Source organism: Lethenteron reissneri, chromosome 26 (assembly GCF_015708825.2).
Source record: "Lethenteron reissneri isolate LAM-NWPU_2019-01 chromosome 26, ASM1570882v1, whole genome shotgun sequence".
NCBI lineage: Eukaryota > Metazoa > Chordata > Hyperoartia > Petromyzontiformes > Petromyzontidae > Lethenteron > Lethenteron reissneri.
This window is the reverse complement of record NC_083804.1, coordinates 25,923,071-25,945,552: the sequence shown is the minus strand read 5'-3', so window position 1 is coordinate 25,945,552 and position 22,482 is coordinate 25,923,071. Positions and strand designations below refer to the sequence as shown.

At 53.2% G+C, this 22,482-nt stretch overlaps 1 protein-coding gene across 7 annotated transcripts in view; it reads left to right on the top strand.

Annotated features, from left to right (window-relative positions):
* Positions 1-2,176: 2,176 nt before the first annotated feature.
* WDR97 (WD repeat domain 97) overlaps positions 2,177-22,482 on the top strand; it is a 66,555-nt gene continuing 46,249 nt past the window's right edge. For 6 of the 7 annotated variants that reach the window (XM_061560699.1, XM_061560703.1, XM_061560705.1 and 3 more), the window contains exons 1-2: positions 2,198-2,379; positions 4,060-4,176. In XM_061560699.1, the coding sequence (XP_061416683.1) occupies positions 2,236-2,379; positions 4,060-4,176 (261 nt within the window). In that variant the 5' untranslated portion in view covers positions 2,198-2,235. Of the gene's footprint in view, positions 2,380-4,059; positions 4,177-22,482 lie in introns of all 7 variants that reach the window. The other variant, XM_061560700.1, reaches the window with a different exon arrangement.

Below are 22,482 nucleotides of genomic sequence, written 5' to 3'. Positions count from 1 at the left end.
ACAGAGTTAGACTGATGGCCTTAATCTAAGTTGTCTTGTGGTTGTTGTTGTTTGACTTGCATCCCACTGGGATTTTTGCACACAGCGTTGGTGCACGGTGCTTTTTATGCAATATTTTGCTGCCTTTTTTTTGATGTTCTGTTTGCACTTAGTCACATAGTCACTTTAAGATGGTTTCTTGTTCATGTTTTAGTTTTTTGTTTGTTGCGGTTGCACCCGATTCAAGAGCCGAATGGCTCACAGGGCTATACATAATAAATTAAACTGAACTTGAAGGCTGGCATCGATGTGCGGTAACTCTTTATGACCCCTCTCTCGAGTCTCATTATCCGTGTTGGTATGGAATTGTGGGATCGTAAGTTTATCAGTGTAGTGAATGCGGAACAGAGTGAGTTGAGGTTTGTAAGACCGAGGATGGGCGTAATGCTGAAAAGGAAAGTTTACATCTCCAGATCAGCTCTATCCCTAGTGAGCAGACAGTACAGCATTTGCGTACAGCTTTTGGAAACGATTCCTGTGAATGCATTTGTATGTATTGGGTACCAGAGGGCAGTCCTGTATTTATGGGACTTTTTTTCCAGTATCAAAGTGTGAAAAATAAGAGTCGGGTTTACCCTTTCTGGCAATAAAAAATAGATGTTAAGATGTTCAAACACCAAATAGCTACCTTTTTAAAGGCATCAAGTCTGCATCAACCACACGCACCTGTCGTACCTGTGGTACGTTGTGGTTAATGGTGTTTGAACATATTAACAACTATTTTATTGCCATGAAGGGTAAACCCTCTTCTTATTTTTCACACTTTGATACTGGCAAAAAAAGTCCCATAAATATGTTTCGCCCTTTCACCTGAGGACGATCGATTGTTATTGCGATCGAAGCGTCGTGATCTATTAGTTAATTATTTTCCTATCTACGTGACTTTGCCGAAATAACCTAGGAGTATGAAATCCTGCAGTCACGAAAGCTTCTAATTAAGATTGAACCGCTTCTACGGGGAGGTTTTCCACACAACTCAGACATAATTTCAACCGAGAAGATGGATGCAAAATTTAGCAATCTTTGGCAGGACTTGATCAACCAGGTAAAGTGTTAACTGTTGTGTTAGCCGACTCTCTGAGTTGCATTACATGATTGTTAATGAGGGGGGGGGTCCATGTGGAGGACATAACCTGTTCATGATTATTAAAGAGGGGGGCTAGTCGACGTGGAGTGACGTCACGAGCGTTGCACACAGACATTCTTGGCTCATTATAGTAGGTATTAATCATGGAGGGGGGGGGTCCATTTGGAGGACGTCACCTGCTCATGATTATTAATGAGGGGGGCTGTTCGATGTGGAGTGACATCACTTTCTCATGATTTTTGGTGAGGGGGGAAGGAGTCCTCCATATTGAGTGACGTCACTCACTCATGATTATGAATGAGGGGTGGGGTGTCAATTTGGAGGACGTTACCTGCTCATGAATATTAATGAGGGGGACTGGTCGATGTGGAGTGATGTCACGAGCGTTAAGGACAGACATTCCTGGGAGGATATAGTAGGTATTGGCTTATTGAGTGGTCGTAGGTTTAACGACATTTATATTTACGCGATCTAACCTAAAAAAAACTTTTATGAACACTTTAACATGTTCGATTATAGATAATATTAAATTATCAAACAAATATTTGCATTTAAATGTCGATTATCACACGTAATTGTAATTCTAGAAAATGATTCAATGTCGATAATTAAGGACATATTCATCACTTCATGTCGAAAATGTAGGATATATTGTTTATTAAATACAGAATGTCGTCGAGTTTTTGGACATATAATCAATCATATCAACAAATATGCCATAATATTTATTTAACACGTAGGTTTTTTTAAACAATGACTTATAGTTATATTTCGAACGAAACTTATTTAATTGCTAAGTTTGGTTTTGGGGTTTGGTTTTCAGCTTACCGGTGAGCTGAAACAATCATAATTGGTGCATTGTCAAATGCTTATATACCACGTCACAATGTGGCTGTGTCGCGTAGTGGATACTGATCTGGTTTGAGCATTGCATGGCATAACCCAACACCAATTATGAAAGAGAATATTTCATTCTCTCCTTTGGTATGTCAGGTGCAGTATAAATCACTGTGAATGCTCAGTATCCTAGGATGTTAGTTGGGATGAGAATAATTACTGATGTTTAGTTTCATTACCTTTATTGACATGTCATTTTATTCACACAGGTGATGAATCTTCTTGATTATCGTGATACGGATATAGCTCTAATTACAAAAGGGCAACTGGAAGGCAAACAATCGCAGTTGGACATCGAGCATGTGAAAGAAGAAGGATTTTGGCAGTATATGAATCTGCTTTATTGGAAACCTACGGTAATAGTTTGTACAACTTTCTCATTTGTAAGTTAAGGTAATACTTTAAACTAGTAGGAACGAAGTGAACCAGCCTACAATAGATTATATCGTCCGTCCGTCCGATGTCCGATTAGGTGTAGCAACATCGCTGCAAACACTTGGCAGGACCCTACAAAAACCTTTAGACTCAGTGAGGCTTTCCTGGCTAAACAAGTGTAACATTCCCTTATAATTCCCTGAGATAGTTTTTAATTAAAACATTTAAATTCAAAATTAACTCACAGCGGCCTAAAGCCTACAGCTAGGCCTAAAGCCTAGAACTAGGCCTCAAACTCTCCCTTCGTATCGTACCCTCGCCATTTCATTTTATTATAGCCATTTATTTGTTCGTTCCTACCAGCCCACCCCGCAGGGACCTGTTCGTAACTGTGAAGTGATTTTTTTCTTGGAGTCCACGGTGTTGTTGAACTGAGGCCATACAACTGAATACTTATTCACCTTTGAATAGGCCATTCATTGATTTTGCTGCGACAAAACATGTGTACATTAATCACAGTGTGATAGCCCACTGCAATTGTGTCACTTGCCAATGGTTAGGGCTTATAGGTTATAGGATAAAATATAAAATAAAGTGTCGGGATATTCTCATCTGCCCTTCCATTGAATGACGATTCTAAGGGAAGCTCAGAGGCGATCCTGCCTCAAGTTGAACCGCTGCGTGCGGCATAGCCAACCGGATCTGGGAACTGAAGGTGGTCGCAGGAAGTCATCAGCTGCGGCTGGCTCAGACGAAATTGATTTCTCTAAGACGATGGTACTTTGCAAGCCAACTGGCTATGAACAAAGATTCGTTCACGAAGCTATCCATATATATTCTAGATTTGAAGCTTTCGTGACTGCAAGGATTCATATTCTTAGGTTTTTTCGGTAAAGTCACGTAGGTAAAACATCAAAATTAATGAAAATAAATAAATAAATAAAATAAAACAAAATAAATAAAAAATCACGACGTTTCGGAGGCAACACAAGTCTCCGTCATCAGGTGGGACCGTCACAGCCGAATTAGCTGCATTTTTATTTTATTTTCATTAATTTAGATGTTTTACCTACGTGACTTTACCGAAAAAACCTAAGAATATATATCCATATATACAGACATAGACACAATTTCAACCGAGAGGATCGTTATAGACTCAGCAATCATTGGAAAGATGTCATCAACCACTTTGGGTCATGACTTGACTTGTCAATAAACCTCCACTGTCCGCAGTGTGGTGTGTGGGGCGGGGTGCAGTGATTTCCTGGCGGCCCTTTGCTGCATTGGCATTGCTGCTGCATTAGCATTGCTGCTGCATTGGCATTGCTGGTGCTGCCGATACACTTGGTCTACGCCCATCTCCAAACCTTTAGAAACAGTGTGCCTTCAGAGGCTAACCCCTTTTCCTGATGACGACCGTTTGTGTTGCGATCGAAACGTCGTGGTATTTTATTTTTTTCTATCTACATGACTTTACTGAAAGAACCAAAGAATATTAATTCCTGCAGTCACGAAAGTTTTAAGTCAAAATTAGTTTAGAATATATTTTACTTTGAAGGATGTGAATAGAGATAACGTGAAAGTATGTTTTCATTCACTTTAGATGTATCACTGAAGAGTGCAGTTTCTTTGGTAATGTTGTTAATCTCTTTATGGAGCAGGAACTATTCGATGGAGACAGTGGAGTTCTCGACTTTAACTCAGTTAAGAAAAACATTCCCCATGTTTTTAATTCTGGAGGTCCATTCACCATTTTAGAAAAATCTACAAAATGTAAGGTATGTATATTTTCTCACTATATGTGCTTTAATTCTGTGAATCATTTACATAAAACAAAACATGTGATGCTGTGTAAAAAAAATACTCAACATTTTTGTCAATAAGACTGATTTAAAATAAACAATAATATGTGAGAAGTTTCGGGTAAAGGCCTTTCTGCATAGCGCAATGAATAAGAGAGGTCAGAGATATATTATGTATAGTGCTTGGAGACTGCCCTTAATACCATGGGGCATGATGAGAATTACAATCAAATTTATTTTTCTGATTACCATGGGCATCAAACACCCACATGATCGGGCAGCAGTGTGGCTTCAAGCACACACACGGCATACCCAGAGCTGGCCTCAGGAGATGGAGACTGGAAGAGTCTGTGGGGGCCGTTGGCCCCCGGGGTCTTCCCCGCCTGCATCCCCTATTCCGTTTGCGTTACCGCACTGCCCTAATACCCGCTAGGGTTTCGCCGGCATTCGAACGCGACGCCCCTACTCATACAGCCTCGCGCAGCGCTCCCACGCTGCGAGCGTACGTACGCACAGCATCATCAATCAAACGCCATACTCCCCCTCACGCAGCTTCGCGCAGGACTCACTCGCTACGAGTATACGTATACACAGCCCCGCTCGCGTTCGTGCTCCCTCTTTATGCAGCCCCACACGGTACTCGTCTCAACACTGAATTCTCACGTTATGATCGCACACCTGTATCATACACGTAGTGAACGTATGCACACACCCACACACAGCTCCGCGTGGCACCCACTTCCACGTCGAATAACCACGTTACAATTGCGCACCTGTATAACGCGGATCATACACGTGGTGAGCGTACGCACGCACACACAGCTCCGCACACTCCAAACGTGACACCTCTTGCGCCGCTCTGCGCAGCGCTCACACGTGGCGAGCAAATGTATACTCAGCACCACACGCGTTCACACTTCTCAGCGAGATCACACGAGGCCACGATCAGCTATTAATGATTTATTATCGGCTGCCTGTGAATTGTTGTTAAATCAGTGTGAATCGACGAGGCTGGCCTACTCTGATACCCCTGGGTCTATTCCCGATTTATCTGCTTACGATACGCTTTTACCTTCTTACTCACGGTTTGAAGCACTCGGCGTTCCGTGGGTTTTCCTCGCTGTTCACCTCGACACGTCTCATGGAAGTCTGGATGGCCTAGCTGGGAGCCGCCTCGAACGCTGGCTTCTTGGAGTGAGAGACCTCTCTACCTCGCTAAGTTCGCTTTTTATCTCCCCATCCCAGGGCCCCGCCTCCCGAGTCCTCTTCGTTCCTCCGGCGCTTACGTGCGGCGCGCACTCTAATTAGTCCCATTCTCATGCCCCCCATAACAATGGTTGTGCGCGGCGCGCATTCTAATTAGTCCCATTCTCATGCCCCCCATAACAATAGGTGTTTTATCCTATCTCCCCGTCCCAGGGCCCCGCCTCCCGAGCCCTCTTCGCTCCTCCGGCGCTTATGCGCGGCGCGCACTCTAATTAGTCCCATTCTCATGCCCCCATAACAATAATTGTGCGCGGCGTGCATTCTAATTAGTCCCATTCTCATGCCCCCCATAATAATGGGTGGTCGGCTTGACTGCGCCGGTGCACGGTGCCTTTGTTATGTCAATCAGCCATCTCGCTCCTCCTCTGCTTGCCTCGTCGATACGTGTGTGTGTGGGGGTGCGTTTCAACCGTGGGGGCTGGGTGGCCCCCGCCGTGACCAGGTATTCTCAACTCAGGTTACAGCGCCACGGTGCGAAGTAGCACCAGGGGAGGTCGTCCAATTCCCTGGCCGCTGGAAACCGTGAAGATTATCCCAATAAGGGCTTCTCGGGTTAAAACCGGTCAGCCAGGTGACCTCCCCTCGGAGCTCTATGGGGGGGGGGGGGGGGGGAATGCGTGCGGGTGTGTTTATGTGAGGTGAGGTGAGGGAGAAGCGGGGTCGGCTCCGTCACTTGGTGGTGGCGAGGTCGGGGATGGGGCGCCCGCCGAGCGGCTTCGTGGCGGCGGCATCACATAGCCCCCCGAGGTGCGAGTCCCCGTCCCGGGCTGACTGGAGCACCTCGTCTGGGCCGCACCCACGAGGAAGCGCTGCGGGGTTCGGGGGGTCCGTCCGGACCTCGTGGCTGATCTTGGGGTGGGTGGCTCCGTCCTCTGGGGTTCCTGCGGTGGCCTCCTCCTCCACTCCAACGGCTCTCCTTGTCCTTCGGCACCTGCGGGCTGGGGTACAAACTCAGCAGCAGAAGGGTTTAGGGGCCGTCGTCCCCACCGTCCCGCCTCTGGGCTGGGGGTCCGGCGGGGCCCATGTAGCGCGCGAGGCCCTCGAGCCTGGGTGGTGTGGGGGCCCCGTGGGTTCGCGGTACTCGGGCAGCGGGGTTCTCCTCCGCCGGGGCTGCCCTCCATGGTTTTAAGCGGCGGACGTTGACCACCGTTTCGCGCCCCCTCTCTCCACCCTGGATCAATACCGTCCAGGGGGAGATCTGCCGCACCACGGTCCAGGGTCCTCGCCAGTAGGTCGTCAGCTTCCCCACCTCTCCGGTCCCGACGTGTGGGGTGTGTAGCCACACCTTTTCGCCTGTCGAGAAGAGGGGTGGCTCCACGCGGGGTCGGGTGCTCTGCTCCTGTCACCGATGCGCGGCCTCCCTCTGCGGGTAGGCCCGGTCCCGGGCCCCTAGTAGGGTCTCCATCAGGTGCTCGACGGGGCGGCTCCCTTCTTCGGTTTGGGGTGGGGGAACACCGAACAGCAGATCTGCGGGTAAACGAGACTCATGGCCAAACATAATTAGGAACGGGGTTTGTCCCGTCAATGTGTGTTCAGTGGTGGCATAGGTGAACAGGGCGTAGGGAAGGTGTTCGTCCCAATCCCGTTGATTTGCGGCCGCCATACGTTTGAGCTTCCCCGCTAAGGTCTGATTCATGCTCTCCACCATACTGTTCGCTTGGGAGTGATAGGCTGTGGTTCAGTCCTTCTGGATTCCGAACTCTTGGCACAGCGCTTGGAACAGCTCGGCCTCGAACTCGCTACCCTGGTCGGTGAGGACTCGTTCCGGGATCCCATACTTAAGTACGTAATGCTCTACGAATGCCCGGGCCACCACCAGGGCCGTTTTGTCAGGGATGGCCACTGCCACGGGGTAGCGGGTGAAATACTCCACCGCTACGAGGATATACCAGTTGCCTCGATGGGATCGTGGAAATAGCGCCTGTAGGTCGATCCCGACTAGCTGGTTCGTGCGGCTGACGCGGAACGGCCTTAGGGGTACCTGATATCGTGCCGGTTTCGGCCCGCACTGCTGACAAGCGCGGCAGCCCTGTACCCAGGCGGCCACGTCTTGTGCCAATTTGGGCCGGAGATACTGGAGACGCAGTGTCTCCCGAGTGCGTTGTTCCCCGTCATGGCCCCCGACCGGGTGGTCATGCATCAGCCGCAGCAGCTGGAGTCGCACCTGGGCAGGAACACAGATGCACCCCGGCTGGTCGGCCACGGTTAACTCCTGTACCACCCCGTTCTGCACACACAACCGGGCATGCAAACCGCTCCAGGGGTGGTCCGCCTGGTCCCGAGCCGTGGGTCCCGCGCTTGCCGGGCGGTTGATGGGATCCTCGGTGCCACCTGTGAGGGTCTCTGTGGCGCACACCGCACTCTCTCTTGCTGGGGGGGGGTCAGGGGTCGCGGCCTCTCGGGGGTCCGTTGCTTGCCGGCAGCGTCACCCCGTGAAACACGGGCAGGCCTCCTCCAGCCTTGTCTCGGCGTACACCGTGGGCCGCCTCGATAAGGCATCCGCGTTTGCATGCGTCCGGCCAGCCCGATACTCGATTTGTAGGTTGTACTCCTGCAACTGCGCCAGCCACCGGGCCATCTGCCCCCGCGGCTCCTTGAATGTAAGAAGGAACTGCAGAGCATAATGGTCAGTGCGTACGCGACATTTCCTGCCGTACAAATACGGCCGGAACTGCTTACATGCGAAAATCACTGCATACAATTCTTGGCGGGTTACACAATAGTTCAGCTCGGCCCCACTCAAGGTCCGGCTGGCGTACGCGATGACTCGTTCCGTCCCATCCTGCACCTGTGACAACACCGCGCCCAGCCCGCTGCTGCAGGCGTCGGTGTCCAAAATAAAATCGGTGGTAAAATCGGGGAAAGCGAGGGTGGGGGCGTGGGTGAGGTGGTCTTTGAGAGTGGTGAAGGCCGTCTGGCAGGCCCCCGTCCACTGATAGGGGTTCTTAGGGGAAGTGAGTTAGGTGAGGGGGCGTGCAATCTCGCTGAATCCCTTTACAAATCGACGATAATAGGTGGCGAGCCCCAAAAATAATCTGATCTCCGTCAGATTCCTTGGCCGTGGCCAATCCACTACGGCGCATACCTTCTCCGGGTCAGTGCGCACCCCTGCGTCGGAGGTACTCCACCTCGTGCTGTGCGATGTAACACTTACGCGGCTTGAGCTTGAGATGAGCCGCTTGCAATCGCTGGAACACCTCCCGTAACCTGGACCAGTGCTCAGACAGAGATCTACTGAACACTATCACATCATCCAGGTAAATCTGTTCCCATTGCAAGCCCCGTATCACCAACTCCATCAGCCGCTGGAACGTCGCGGGCGCATTGGTGAGTCCGAACGGGAGTACTCGAAACTCGAATAGTCCCATCGGGGTGGTGAATGCGGTTTTCGGCCGATCCTCCTCCGTCATCTCCACCTGCCAGTACCCGGACGCGAGATCGAGGGTGAGAAATATCGCGCTCCGGCGAGGCTGTCAAAAGTGTCGTCGATGCGGGGTATGGGGAAGGCGTCGCCGAGGGTGACTGCGTTCAATTTACGGTAATCGACGCAGAACCGGGTTGACCCATCCTTTTTCCTTACTAGTACCACTGGGGCCGACCAGGGGCTCGCCGAGGGCTGAATTATGTTATCGCGAAGCATGTCCCCAAACGCCTCTTTGATCTGGGCGCGTTCGGGTGCGCCCACTCGGTACGCAGGGAGTTTGATGGGTCGGGCTGCACCGGTGTCAATTTGGTGCTTAACAAGGTCGGTCCGACCCACGTCCGAGTCGTGTTCACTGAACACGTCGGCATACTCCTGCAGTAACTCGCGCAGCTGATCGGCCTCCCCCTTAGGTAAATCTGCCAAAGGTACATGTAACGCGTCGAGCAGGGGAACGACCTCGGCTCAGGGAGTCGGGCCAACTCGCCAGGCCAGGTCCTGGTCACCCTCGGGACGACCGGGGTCCTCAGCCCAGAGTGCGAACACCGAGTCGTCAGAGTGGCGTGCGTGCAGGGGGTGTACGGTGGCTATCCGGGTGCGCCGTCGCAGTATCGCTGGGGTACTGTGAGGGTTAAACATCCGCATAAACAATCGGCCCCCATCTGCGTTTATCAACGTGGCTGACCCTACCACCCCATACCGTTTCGCCAATTCTGGGTGGGGGGTTAGCATTACTTCACCCGATGGTCGGGACGCGGCGTCGGCGGAGGGTGTTGTCACCTGCACCAGCATCTCTGTGAGCGGCCCGATGGTGACGGCCGTCACCAGGGTAGCGGCCACGGGTGCGAAGAGGGGTCGAGTCGGCTCCCGTCCCAGGAATGGTATCCGCTGCCCTCCACGGTGGCGCACCACTGGCGGAGTCGCACGTTGAGTCCCAGCTTTTTTAGGAGGTCGGTACCTGCAATGCACTCGTGACACAACACACTCGAGACGTAGAACTCCTGGGTGCACACCTGGCTGCCTATGCGGACCTCCAGGGTGGCCCTTCCCAGTAGTCCCATTCCGGCTCCGCCCTCGCCATGTGCAGTGCGCGGTCCGGGGCCTGCAGGCGGCTCACGTCGACCCCGATCATGCTGCAGTGCGCTGCGTTCACGAGCGAGGCCACCGCCCCCGCGTCTAGCAGGATCCGGGTACGCCGCCCGTTGACCTGCCCTTCCACCAGGGATGTGGCCCCCGTGATTCCCGCCACCAGCTCCCGCAGCCAGTCGCCAGGAGTCACCGCTTCCGTGGGCGTTGTTGCTGGAACCTGTGTGGGGATCACTCGCTCGCCATTACTCTCATCGTCTATTTGTATCGGGACCGCGTCGATTGCAGATGGCGCCGATGATGGCAGCCTCGGCCGGTTGGTGCGCCCTGTTTTTGTCTTGTTTTGCTTGATCACCTGTGCTGGTGAGAGAGAGGCCTGCTGTTCAGTCATCTGTGCTGGTGAGAGAGGCCTGCTGTTCATCACACCTTTGTTGGGAGAGGCCTGCTGTTCAGCACACTTGTGTCCTGTGCTGGTGAGAGGGGCCTGCTGTTCAGCACACCCGTTCCGGTGAGAGAGGCCTGCTGCTCAGCACACCCGTGCCGGCGAGAGAGGCCTGCTGCTCAGCACACCCGTGTTGGTGAGAGAGGCCTGCGGCTCAGCACACGCGTGTTGGTGAGAGAGGCCTGCTGCTCAGCACACCCGTGTTGGTGAGAGAGGCCTGCTGCTCAGCACACCCGTGTTGGTGAGAGGGGCCTGCTGCTCAGCACACCCGTGCTGGTGAGAGAGGCTTGCTGCTCAGCACACCCGTGTTGGTGAGAGAGGTCTGCTGCTCAGCACACCCGTGCCGGCGAGAGAGGCCTGCTGCTCAGCACACCCGTGTTGGTGAGGGAGCCCTGCTGCTCAGCACACCCGTGCTGGTGAGAGGGGCTTGCTGATCAGCACACCCGTGTTGGTGAGAGAGGCTTGCTGCTCAGCACACCCGTGTTGGTGAGAGAGGTCTGCTGCTCAGCATACCCGTGCCGGCGAGAGAGGCCTGCTGCTCAGCACACCCGTGTTGGTGAGGGAGCCCTGCTGCTCAGCACACCCGTGCTGGTGAGAGGGGCTTGCTGATCAGCACACCCGTGTTGGTGAGAGAGGCCTGCTGCTCAGCACACCTGTGTTGGTGAGAGAGGCCTGCTGCTCAGCACACCCGTGCTGGTGAGAGGGGCTTGCTGCTCAGCACACCCGTGTTGGTGAGAGAGGCCTGCTGCTCAGCACACCTGTGCTGGTGAGAGGGGCTTGCTGCTCAGCACACCCGTGTTGGTGAGGGAGCCCTGCTTCTCAGCTCACCTGTGCTGGTGAGAGGGGCTTGCTGCTCAGCACACCCGTGCCGGCGAGAGAGGCCTGCTGCTCAGCACACCCGTGTTGGTGAGGGAGCCCTGCTGCTCAGCACACCCGTGTTGGTGAGGGAGCCCTGCTGCTCAGCACACCCGTGCTGGTGAGAGAGGCCTGCTGCTCAGCACACCCGTGTTGGTGAGGGAGCCCTGCTGCTCAGTACACTCGTGTTGGTGAGGGAGGCCTGCTGCTCAACACAACCGTGCTGGATGAGAGAGGCCTGCTGCTCAGCACACCCGTGCTGGTGAGAGAGGCCTGCTGCTCAGCACACCCGTGCTGGTGTGAGGGGCATGCTGCTCAGCACACCCGTGCTGGTGAGAGGGGCCTGCTGCTGAGCACACCCGTGTCGGTGAGAGAGGCCTGCTGTTCAGCTCACCCGTGCCGGTGAGAGAGCCCTGCTGCTCAGCTCACCCGTTCCGGTGAGAGAGGCCTGCTGCTCAACACACCCGTGCCGGTGAGAGAGACCTGCTGCTCAGCACACCCGTGCTGGTGAGAAGATGGCGCTGATGATGGTAGCCTCAGCCAGTCGGTGGGCCCTGTTGTGTCTTGTTTTGTCTGTTAATTCAGTGTTCTGCCAAGATTTTCGGAGTTCTCTGACAAGAGACGAACTTCTAAACATCAGGGAAACAACTCCTGTGGACTTATTTCCCACTTTTCTTCTTCCAGCGGCAGAATTAGTGGGCATTCTAGTCACAACCATGCAAGGCTTTACTCAAGCAGCAAAACGACAACGAAGGGGTAAACGGTCGGAGGCTCTAGTGCGGCTACGCAGACGCGGAATCCGAACAGTGCTTCCGAGCTTTTTCCTCTCCAACGTGCGTTCACTATGTAACAAAATGGACGAACTTCAGCTACTGATGGTGAAAAACAGAGACTTTATTTTATCTTCTATTTTATGCTTCACAGAGACATGGCTGTGTGATTTGATCCCAGACACTGCGTTACAACTGGCAGGCTTCCAACTCGTAAGATCGGATCGGGACATAGCACTCTCCGACAAGACGAAAGGCGGTGGTATATGTTTTTACATTAATAGTGGCTGGTGTGTAGATGTCACAGTGATTCTGCAACATTGTTCTCCGTTCCTTGAATAATTTTTTATAAACTGTAAACCTTTCTACTCGCCTCGCGAGTTCGCGTCGTTCATTTTGGTCGGAGTATATTTGCCGCCGGGACCTTAGATTAAAGAGGCCCAACGCATGCTCGCCCACCAGATTCTAAGAGTGGAGCGAGCAAATCCAGATTCGCTGGTTATCGTACTTGGCGACTTTAACAAAGGTAATCTCAGCCACGAACTCCCCTAATACAGACAATTCATTAAATGCCCCACCAGAGAAGGGAACACTCTGGATTACTGTTACACTACAGTCAGTAGAGCCTACCACGCCGTCCCCAGAGCAGCACTGGGACACTCTGACCATGTCATGGTCCACCTTATTCCTGCATACAGGCAGAAACTAAAGCTCTGTAAACCTGCTGTGAGGATATTTAAACAGTAGACTAGTGAGGCTATAGAGGAATTGCGGGCGTGCTTGGACTGTACTGACTGGGATATGTTCACGACTGCTACCAATAGTCTGGATGAACTCACAGAGGCTGTGACGTCATACATCAGCTTCTGTGAGGACTGCTGTATTCCAACACGTACCAGGGTGAACTTCAACAACAACAAGCCCTGGTTCTCAGCAAAGCTCAGAAGGTTGAGGTTGGAGAAGGAGGAAGCGTTCAGGAGTGGGGATAGAGACAGATTCAAGGAGTTGAAGAACAGGTTTAGCAAGGCAGTGAGAGAGGCTAAACGATTGTACTCAGAGAGACTAAAACACCAGTTCTCTGCTAACGACTCTGCTTCTGTCTGGAGAGGACTCAGGCAGATCACCAACTACAAGCCCAGAGCCCCCCACACCACTAACGACTCCCGCCGAGCCAACGACCTGAACGAGTTCCACAGCAGATTTGAAAGACAATTAGACTGTCCTGAACTACCCCTTCCCACCCAAGAGGCCCCTATCCCACCCCACACTACAGAGACAACTATCTCCATTCAGGAGGGAGAAGTTAAAAAACTTTTCAAGAGGCAGAACCCACACAAAGCAGCTGGGCCGGACTCTGTCTCTCCAGCCACCCTCAGGCACTGTGCGGACCAGCTGTCTCCAGTGTTCACCAACATCTTTACCACCTCCATGGAGACATGTCATGTCTCAAGTCCTCCATCATCATTCCAGTGCCCAAAAAGCCAAGGCCAACAGGATTAAATGATTACAGACCCATCACCCTTACCTCCGTGGTAATGAAGTCTTTTGAGCGCCTGGTCCTGGCACACCTCAAAGCCATCACAGACCCTCTACTGGACCCCCTTCAGTTTGCCTACAGAGCCAACAGGTCTGTGGATGACGCAGTTAACATGGCCCTCCACTTCACCCTACAGCATCTGGACTCCACAGCATCCTACGCCAGGATCCTGTTTGTGGACTTTAGCTCGGCTTTTAACACCATCATTCCTAGCCTGCTTCAGGACAAGCTCTCCCTGCTGAACGTGCCAGACTCCACCTGCAGATGGATCACAGACTTCCTGTCTGATAGGAAGCAGTGTGTCAAACTGGGATCACAAGTTTCTACCTCCAGGTCAATCAGCACCGGATCTCCTCAGGGCTGTGTCCTTTCCCCTCTGCTATTCACCCTGTACACCAACAGCTGCACCTCCAGTCACCAGTCCGTCAAACTCTTGAAGTTTGCGGATGACACCACCCTCATTGGGCTAATCTCTGATGGGGATGAGTCTGACTATAGGAGGGAAGCTGACAACCTGGTGACCTGGTGTAGCCAGAACAACCGGGAGCTTAATGCTCTTAAGACCGTGGAGATGGTTGTGGACTTCAGGAAGAATACAGCCCCACTCACCCCCATCACCCTGTGCGACTCCCCATTCACCAATGTTGAGTCCTTCCGCTTCCTGGGCACTATTCTTTCCCAGGACCTCAAGTGGGAACTGAACATCAGCTCCCTTATCAAGAGAGCTCAACAGAGAATGTACTTCCTACGGCAGCTGAAGAAATTTAATCTGCCAAAGACAATGATGGTGTGCTTCTATACAGCCATCATTGAGTCCATCCTCACCTCCTCCATCACCGTCTGGTATGCTGCTGCCACTGCCAAGGACAAGAGCAGACTGCAGCGTATCATCCGCACTGCTGAGAAGGTGATTGGCTGTATTCTACCAACCCTTGAGGACCTGCACACTTTGAGGACCCTGAGGCGAGCGAGGAAGATTGCGGACGATTCCTCGCACCCTGGATACTCTCTGTTCCAGCTACTCCCTTCCGGCAGAAGGCTGCGGTCCATCAAGACCAAAACCTCACGTCATAAAAACAGTTTTTTTCCCATCCGCTGTTGGCCTCCTCAACAAGGCCAAGGGCTTAAAATGACTTTTACACTTAAAATGACTGTTACACTTACTATAACATTTTATCTACATAATTACACCTTTCCATACTTACAACGTGTAATCTTATTTGTATTTTTATATTTTAAGATTGTTTAATACGGCTAATTAACATTTTACATTTCGCATTTTATAAGGTCTACTTATTCATAATTTTAAAGATTTTAGCCCTTTAGTATTACTTATACTTTGTAACGTTAGTATAGTTAGAGTGTATACCTTTTATATCAGTCAAGATTCCTACTTGTTCAATGTATGCACCGTCCCGCCATAGTGAATTCCTTGTCTGTGCAAACTTACATGGCGATTAAACCCGTTTCTGATTCTGATTCTGAGGTGGTCTCCTCTCTAGGGGGGCCTTAGTGTTTGACCTTAGGTCTTGTCTAGCTCGAGCGACCTGAGGACAGTCCCTCATTTGGTGTCCCCGTTGGTCGCATATATGGCATGTAGGGGGAAGGGTGGGGGCTCTGTAGCGGGCTCTCTGCCCACTCCCTCCTCCCCCAGTGCGCTGCTGCTCATACTCTGCTTCTAGTCGGGCTATCCTTCCAGTTATCCCTCCTACCGTGGAGTCTAGTTCCCCCATCTCGGACCGGATGGTCTCAACGGAGGATTGCAGTTTTGTCATATTTCTATTCGCTTCCTCGCGTATATCTCCTATGCCGGTATGTAGCCCGGCTACCCACCCCGGGGTTGTCTCGCTGGGTCTCTGGGGCTCCCTTGCCCGTCCCCTTACTGCGATGGCGAGCTCCTCCTCCTCGTCTGAGAGTAGGCTCGCTACGGTGCACTCTCGTCCCCTACCTCGAGGCTGCGCGCGCTCACCAGAGAGCTTCTCGCATTTACGCGTGCGCTCGACAAGGGTGTTAAAAGAGAGGCGTGCACCGTCTACATTTGGCTGCCACCACGGGGTGCGTGCCAAATATCGCTGGACCTTCCCGGCGGCGAGGCCCTCAATTATTTTTGCCTCGTACTCCGGGTACGCGAGCTGGGTCAGCGTGCGTACATCCTCGGCGTAATCCCACAAATCCTCGCCGGGTTGGCGGCGGCGTGCCTCTAAGGCTGCCTGCGCCTCCTCCTCATCATACATGCCGAAACGCCGTTCGAGCTGGCACATTAATTCCCCCCACTGAGTTTGTGTACTTGCGGGCAAAGCTTCCACAAAGTCAGCTGCCCGCCCACCCAAATGTATCCCTAGCTGCTGCAACGCCTCCTCGTATGTCCAGCCATTAACCTTTTAAGCCTCCCTGATGCTGCGGGCAAACGATTTCCATGATGGAATCCCTTTGCCTGTAAATGTGCATTTTATTTTAACCTGGGTTGGGGGGCCTCTTTCCCTTGGGGGTGCGGGGGATCGTCCCGCTTCTGACACCAATATGTGGGGGCCGTTGGCCCCCGGGGTCTCCCCCGCCTGCATCCCCTATTCCGTTTGCGTTACCGCACCGCCCTAATACCCGCTAGGGTTTCGCCGGCATTCGAACGCGACGCCCCTACTCATACAGCCTCGCGCAGCGCTCCCACGCTGCGAGCGTATGTACGCACAGCATCATCAATCACGCAGCTTTGCGCAGCACTCACTCGCTACGAGTATACGTATACACAGCCCCGCTCGCGTTCGTGCTCCCTCTTTACGCAGCCCCACACGGTACTCGTCTCAACACTGAATACTCACGTTATGATCGCGCACCTGTATCATACACGTAGTGAACGTACGCACACACCCACACACAGCTCCGCGTGGCACCCACTTCCACGTCGAATAACCACGTTACAATTGCGCACCTGTATAACGCGGATCATACACGTGGTGAGCGTACGCACGCACACACAGCTCCGCGCACTCCAAACGCGACACCTTCTCTTGCGCCGCTCTGCGCAGCGCTCACACGTGGCGAGCAAATGTATACTCAGCACCACACGCGTTCACACTTCTCAGCGAGATCACACGAGGCCACGATCAGCTATTAATGATTTATTATCGGCTGCCTGTGAATTGTTGTTAAATCAGTGTGAATCGACGAGGCTGGCCTACTCTGATACCCCTGGGTCTATTCCCGATTTATCTGCTTACGATACACTTTTACCTTCTTACTCACGGTTTGAAGCACTCGGCGTTCCGTGGGTTTTCCTCGACACGTCTCACGGACGTCCGGATGGCCTAGCTGGGAGCCGCCTCGAACGCTGGCTTCTTGGAGTGAGAGACCTCTCTACCTCGCTACGTTCACTTCTTATCCTATCTCCCCATCCCAGGGCCCCGCCTCCCGAGTCCTCTTCGCTCCTCCGGCGCTTACGCGTGGCGCGCACTCTAATTAGTCCCATTCTCATGCCCCCCATAACAATGGTTGTGCGCGGCGCGCATTCTAATTAGTCCCATTCTCATGCCCCCCATAACAATAGGTGTTTTATCCTATCTCCCCGTCCCAGGGCCCCGCTTCCCGAGCCCTCGTCACTCCTTCGGCGCTTATGCACGGCGCGCACTCTAATTAGTCCCATTCTCATGCCCCCATAACAATGGTTGTGCGCGGCGCGCATTCTAATCAGTCCAATTTTTATGCCCCCCATAATAATGGAGGGTCGGCTTGACTGCGCCGGTGCACGGTGCCTTTGTTATGTCAATCAGCCATCTTGCTCTTCCTCTGCCTGCCTCGTCGATACGTGTGTGTGTGGGGGTGCGTTTCAACCGTGGGGGCTGGGTGGCCCCCGCCGTGACCAGGTATTCTCAACTCAGGTTACAGTGCCACGGTGCGAAGTAGCACCGGGGGAGGTCGTCCAATTCCCTGGCCGCCGGAAACCGTGAAGATTATCCCGCTAAGGGCTTCTCGGGTTAAAACTGGTCAGCCAGGTGACCTCCCCTCGGAGCTCTATGGGGGGGGGAAATGCCTGCGGGTGTGTTTATGTGAGGTGAGGTGAGGGGGAAGCGGGGTCGGCTCCGTCACTTGGTGGTGGCGAGGTCGGGGATGGGGCGCCCGCCGAGCGGCTTCATGGCAGCGGCATCACAAGTCCTTGTGGAGGCCGACGTCCACTTCCCCGCTCCCCGTGAGCGGGCGGGAAGCGACGTCCACCCCCTCCACTCCCCCCTCCTCCTCGTCGGCCGACTCTTGCCAGGCCCCCGCTGATCGGGTGATCGGCCCCCCCGCGCCAGCGCCCTTTTTGAGGGACATCGCTACTTGGCTGGCTCACCACCGCCCGCGGTTATCTCACGCGCACTCAAATTACACCACCACAAAAACGAACGCGGAGGCGTGCACGCGCACGTTTCAGCAGGCGCGTATTTTCCTCACAAAGGCTGGCGCTGTGAATATGCACGCATATCTGCTGTGGTTAAGCCTTAATCCGCTGTGCAAACAAAGCCTAATGCTAAAGGAAAAGGAACGGTGGCGGTGCCATTAATACCATTGTTGCTGTGTAAACGCGCTCGACCGCCGGCGAACGGGTTGATCGCACCCCGCCCCAATTACTGACGCGGCGCTGCAGGCGTCGTTTGCGCAAACGACGGCTGCCGTATACTGTATGTTGCAAGACACAAGCGCCTCACATACGCGCTCAAATTACCAACACCGCGCCGACGCTGCAGCCTACGCTCGCTCTCTCGTGCACGCCGTCTCCTCACGCAGACGCACCACTTACCCACACACACAGAAATCACACTGCACCGATATTCTAAACTAATGGCGCCAATACACACTACCTGGAGGAGGAATATTTCGCGAGGAGAGCCTAGCTTATGAACCCAGTTACACAGACGTCCTACCACGTACCTCGAAGCTGAACTCGCGGTGTCCCACGGACGCTGAGAGAGTCGGAGGGAGGAGGACGAGAGAAGACTTGACCTATCACTGTCTCGCAGCAGCACTCGCTGGCATCACACGGATGCTGTGAGCGGCTTGAAGAGGCAGGACGGCAGGGAGTGGATCGTGACAGCCCGGAGGTTGTAGACAACTCACTAAATTGTCTCCTGGCTCTTTTTATGTTCTAAACTTCAAAGGCCCAGGGGGACGTCGCACCGCGCAGCCAATCACGCGCATACCTTTCAATTTTAAACTGATGCCCCTCCCTCACCTGGAGCGTTATTTTCCATTATGCCTCGACCCATTGTCTACGTGCCAGCCCTCTGTCCCCCTTCGAGTGCTGCGGTGGGGCGGGCGGCGGCAGCAACCCCCATTGCCCCTTTGTTTGGAAGGGCTCCCGCGCTTTTTCCCGCTCAATGTTCTGTCCTCCGTTCCTCCACTGTGAGTTGTACCTCATTGCAGTTGGCCCAGGGAACCTTCATGCGCCCATACAATTTTAAGCCAATTTAGGGGCACCGCAATGTAACCTGTCCTGTGAGGGTCGGCTAATCTCCTGGCATCAGGAAACCGTGGGACTCTCCCTCTAGGGTCCCTTCGGATTAAAACATGATGTGCCAGCCAATCCCCCACCAGAACACTACATGGGTGCGCTGCGTGTGGGGGTTTGTTTAGTGCGGGGGCAGGGAGGGGATCGCGGCATTTGCGGAGTTGCTCCATGGTCGTGGCACCACATCCTCACTTCTGCCCATCCTCCCAACCCAGAGTCTTGTACGAAACGGATAACATGCAACCTTACCACAAGGTGCATGAGTGCATGTTGCAAAGTATACGAAGGCTTGTCAGTTGTGTACAGCAGCTTGCAAATGCATAGGTACCATTGACACTTGCAACAATGATGAAGGAATGGAATATGGTACTTGATGTTGCTTGAAATCTGAAGAAAAAAATATTTAACATAAGTTACATGTGTAGTGTTGTAAAGGACGGACTTCTAAACTTCTTTATGGCACACACTGTTTATTATCTTAATACACAGTCCCTATCACACTAAGGGGTATATGGTCCCCTCACCCGTTACCCTCAGAAGGTACAAGCCTCCAGACCCTGCAGGCTATCTAATCTCCCTGCTATCCCAGCGTCCTCTGGCTGGACCTAGGGGATTTCTCCCCGACCATTGGTTACAATGAGCCCTAGCCCTGATAAGGGCTGGAGGGCTTGGTCCAGGGTCCTAGATGTCTTCAGCCGACTTGGGTCTTTGTGTAGCAGAACTGGCCAAGAGCTTTCAGCGCTCTGGTTTTTATACCTGTTCGTGGCCGGGTTGTCCAATCCCCGTCCACATTGTGGGACCCTCCGATTGGTCCTTCCCAATCTGGCGTTTGGATCCTACCTCACCCCATTTGACCCTGACCGTTTGATTGAGCGGGAAACCCTTGTTTACGATCCACTCTCTCACAGTTTGCGAACAGCGAGTAGTTAACACCACTACATCACTCCCCCCTTCGGAAGCCTCAGCCGTCCCGGCTGTTACAAAGAGAAAACCCCCCCATCAATGAACCGATGTGTGTGCCAAAAAAAAACAACAAGAACCACAAGAACAACAAGAACAACAAGTTCCCCAATATAAATACCCCACCCCCAATAACACAACATATGTACACGGTGAGAGACAATCACCAATAAGGACATTCGCGACGCAACAACCCATGCAGCGCTCCGCTGCAGAAAAAAACGATGGCCAATCATGAAAACCGACGCGATTTAGCCCGTGTATATTTCGCGGGCCCATCGTAGGGGATAGGTGTCCTCATCCGGGTTGCAGGCTGGTCAGGCAGACTGGCAAAAATGCCGGTAGGGACTGGGGGCCTCTCTGCGGAGACTCTTGGTGCAGACGGGTCAGGCAGCCTGGCAAACATGTTGGGTGGGTCAGGGGGCCTCTCTGCAGAGCCTCTTGGTGCAGACGGGTCAGGCAGCCTGGCAAACATGTTGGGTGGGTCAGGAGGTCTCTCTGTGGAGACTCTAGGTGCAGGCGGGTGAGGCAGCCTGGCAAAAATGTCGGGCGGGTCAGGAAGCCTGACAAAATTGTTGGGTGGGTCCTGAGGCCTCTCTGCAGAGACTCGTGGCGCCCCTGGTTCCCAGCGGCAGAATGCAGCTCGCACGACTCCATCAATCCCTCATCATCTGCGGGAGGAATGACACGTCTGCACCGTGGATTAGGTACCAACGGGGCGACATCCGGCTCGTCGGACACATCACACGCTCGGCCCTCGTGTTGTGAGTTTGGGTGCACAAACCAGCGATGCCGTCCCCAACGGATTTTAATACATTGTGGTCGTACAATCTCGACGACTTCAACCGGACCCCGCCATGGTTTAAGGAGCTTTGCCGATGTGGACACCGGCACCTGGGGGCAATGAAGCCATGCCTTATCACCTGGAGCCCACCGATGCATGGACGTGCGAGGGGCTTGCAACCTCGAATTGGCCCACTGGCGGGAGGCGGAATTTTCAATCGCCGCTTCACGTGCCTCAGACAGCTTCCGGAGATTGAAGCGTAAATGATCAGCGAGCTTTGATGAACGTGGAAGCTGCTCTATCCCAAGCCGAACGTCAGTGGGGGGAATGGCCTCCCTGCCATACATTACGAAAAACGGGGAGAACCCCGTCGCTGCATGTCGCGCCATGTGGTAAGCAGTGAGGACCCCTGGGATCTGCAAGTCCCAGTCTACGTGGGATTCATCAACCTGATGGCACAGCATAGAGGTGAGGGTTCTATGCAGCCGCTCCACCATGCCATCTGTTTGGGGGTGATAGGGCGAAGTGCGCACCTTCTTAGTGCCCAACAGGCGGCATACCTCGCTCAACAGGGTACTTGAAAAATTTCTTCCCTGATCGGTCAGCAGCCGTTCTGGAGCACCCTTGTCCAACACATAGCCTTGAACAAAGGCGTCCACGATGGCTGCTGCCGACTGGTTGGGGAGGGCCCAGGCCATAGGCCACCGTGTAAAATACTCAACCCCAACCAAAAGGTACTTATTACCACGAGGCGTCGTAGGGAAAGGCCCCAAAATGTCAAGAGCAACCAGCTCATTCACACGGGATACCGAGATGGGCTGCAGTGGTGGGCATGCCGGCTTCGCTGGTGGTTTTCGTTGCGCACATTGGGTGCAGCCCATTAAAATATCAGTCACGTCGCGAAGCATGCCCGGCCAGTAAAATTGCAATCTTAGCAACCCCATGGTTTTGTGCACACCCAGGTGCGACAATCGCTCGTGTGCCGCGCACACAGCCGTACACCGCAAAGCCGATGGCACCACAATTTTGTACTGGCAGGAATCAGCATCCCAATGCATGAGCAGACCGCACCGCATAGCAAAAGAGTTCAATTTACCCAAACGTGAGTTTGTATCACATGCGCGACGACGCAGAGGCAACAATGACGCGTCGTTCATTTGGTGCCGACCCCATTCGTCCAGCGTTATCCCCAGCAAGTCGTCACTCGCTGGCGGACTTTCGTGGTCCGCTCCCGGCACAGAATCGGAGGGAAACGCGGCAGAAAATGTTTCAGGAGGTGCAACCGGTTGTACCATTGGCGGCTTGCAGCGGCGAGAACCCGCAAATCACGCGCATTTTTTTTCTGGCGGAATGAGATAGCGCATCGGCATTATTGTGCTGTGTACCCTTGCGGTAAATCATTATAAAATTGTAATCCTGGAGGACTTCAAGCCATCGGGAGAGCTGGCCAGACGGTTGGTCAACGCGCAAAGCATATTGCAACGCAGCGTGATCGGAGCGAACAGTAAACCGTTGACCGTACAGGTATGGCCTGTATTGCTGTATGAAATAAACAATGGCCAGCAGCTGGCGTCGGGTCACGCAATAACGTTGCTCTGCAGGGGACAAGACCCTGCTTCCATAGGCAACGACCCTCTCAACGCCATTTATTGTTTGGGATAGTACCCCGCCGATTCCGGTGT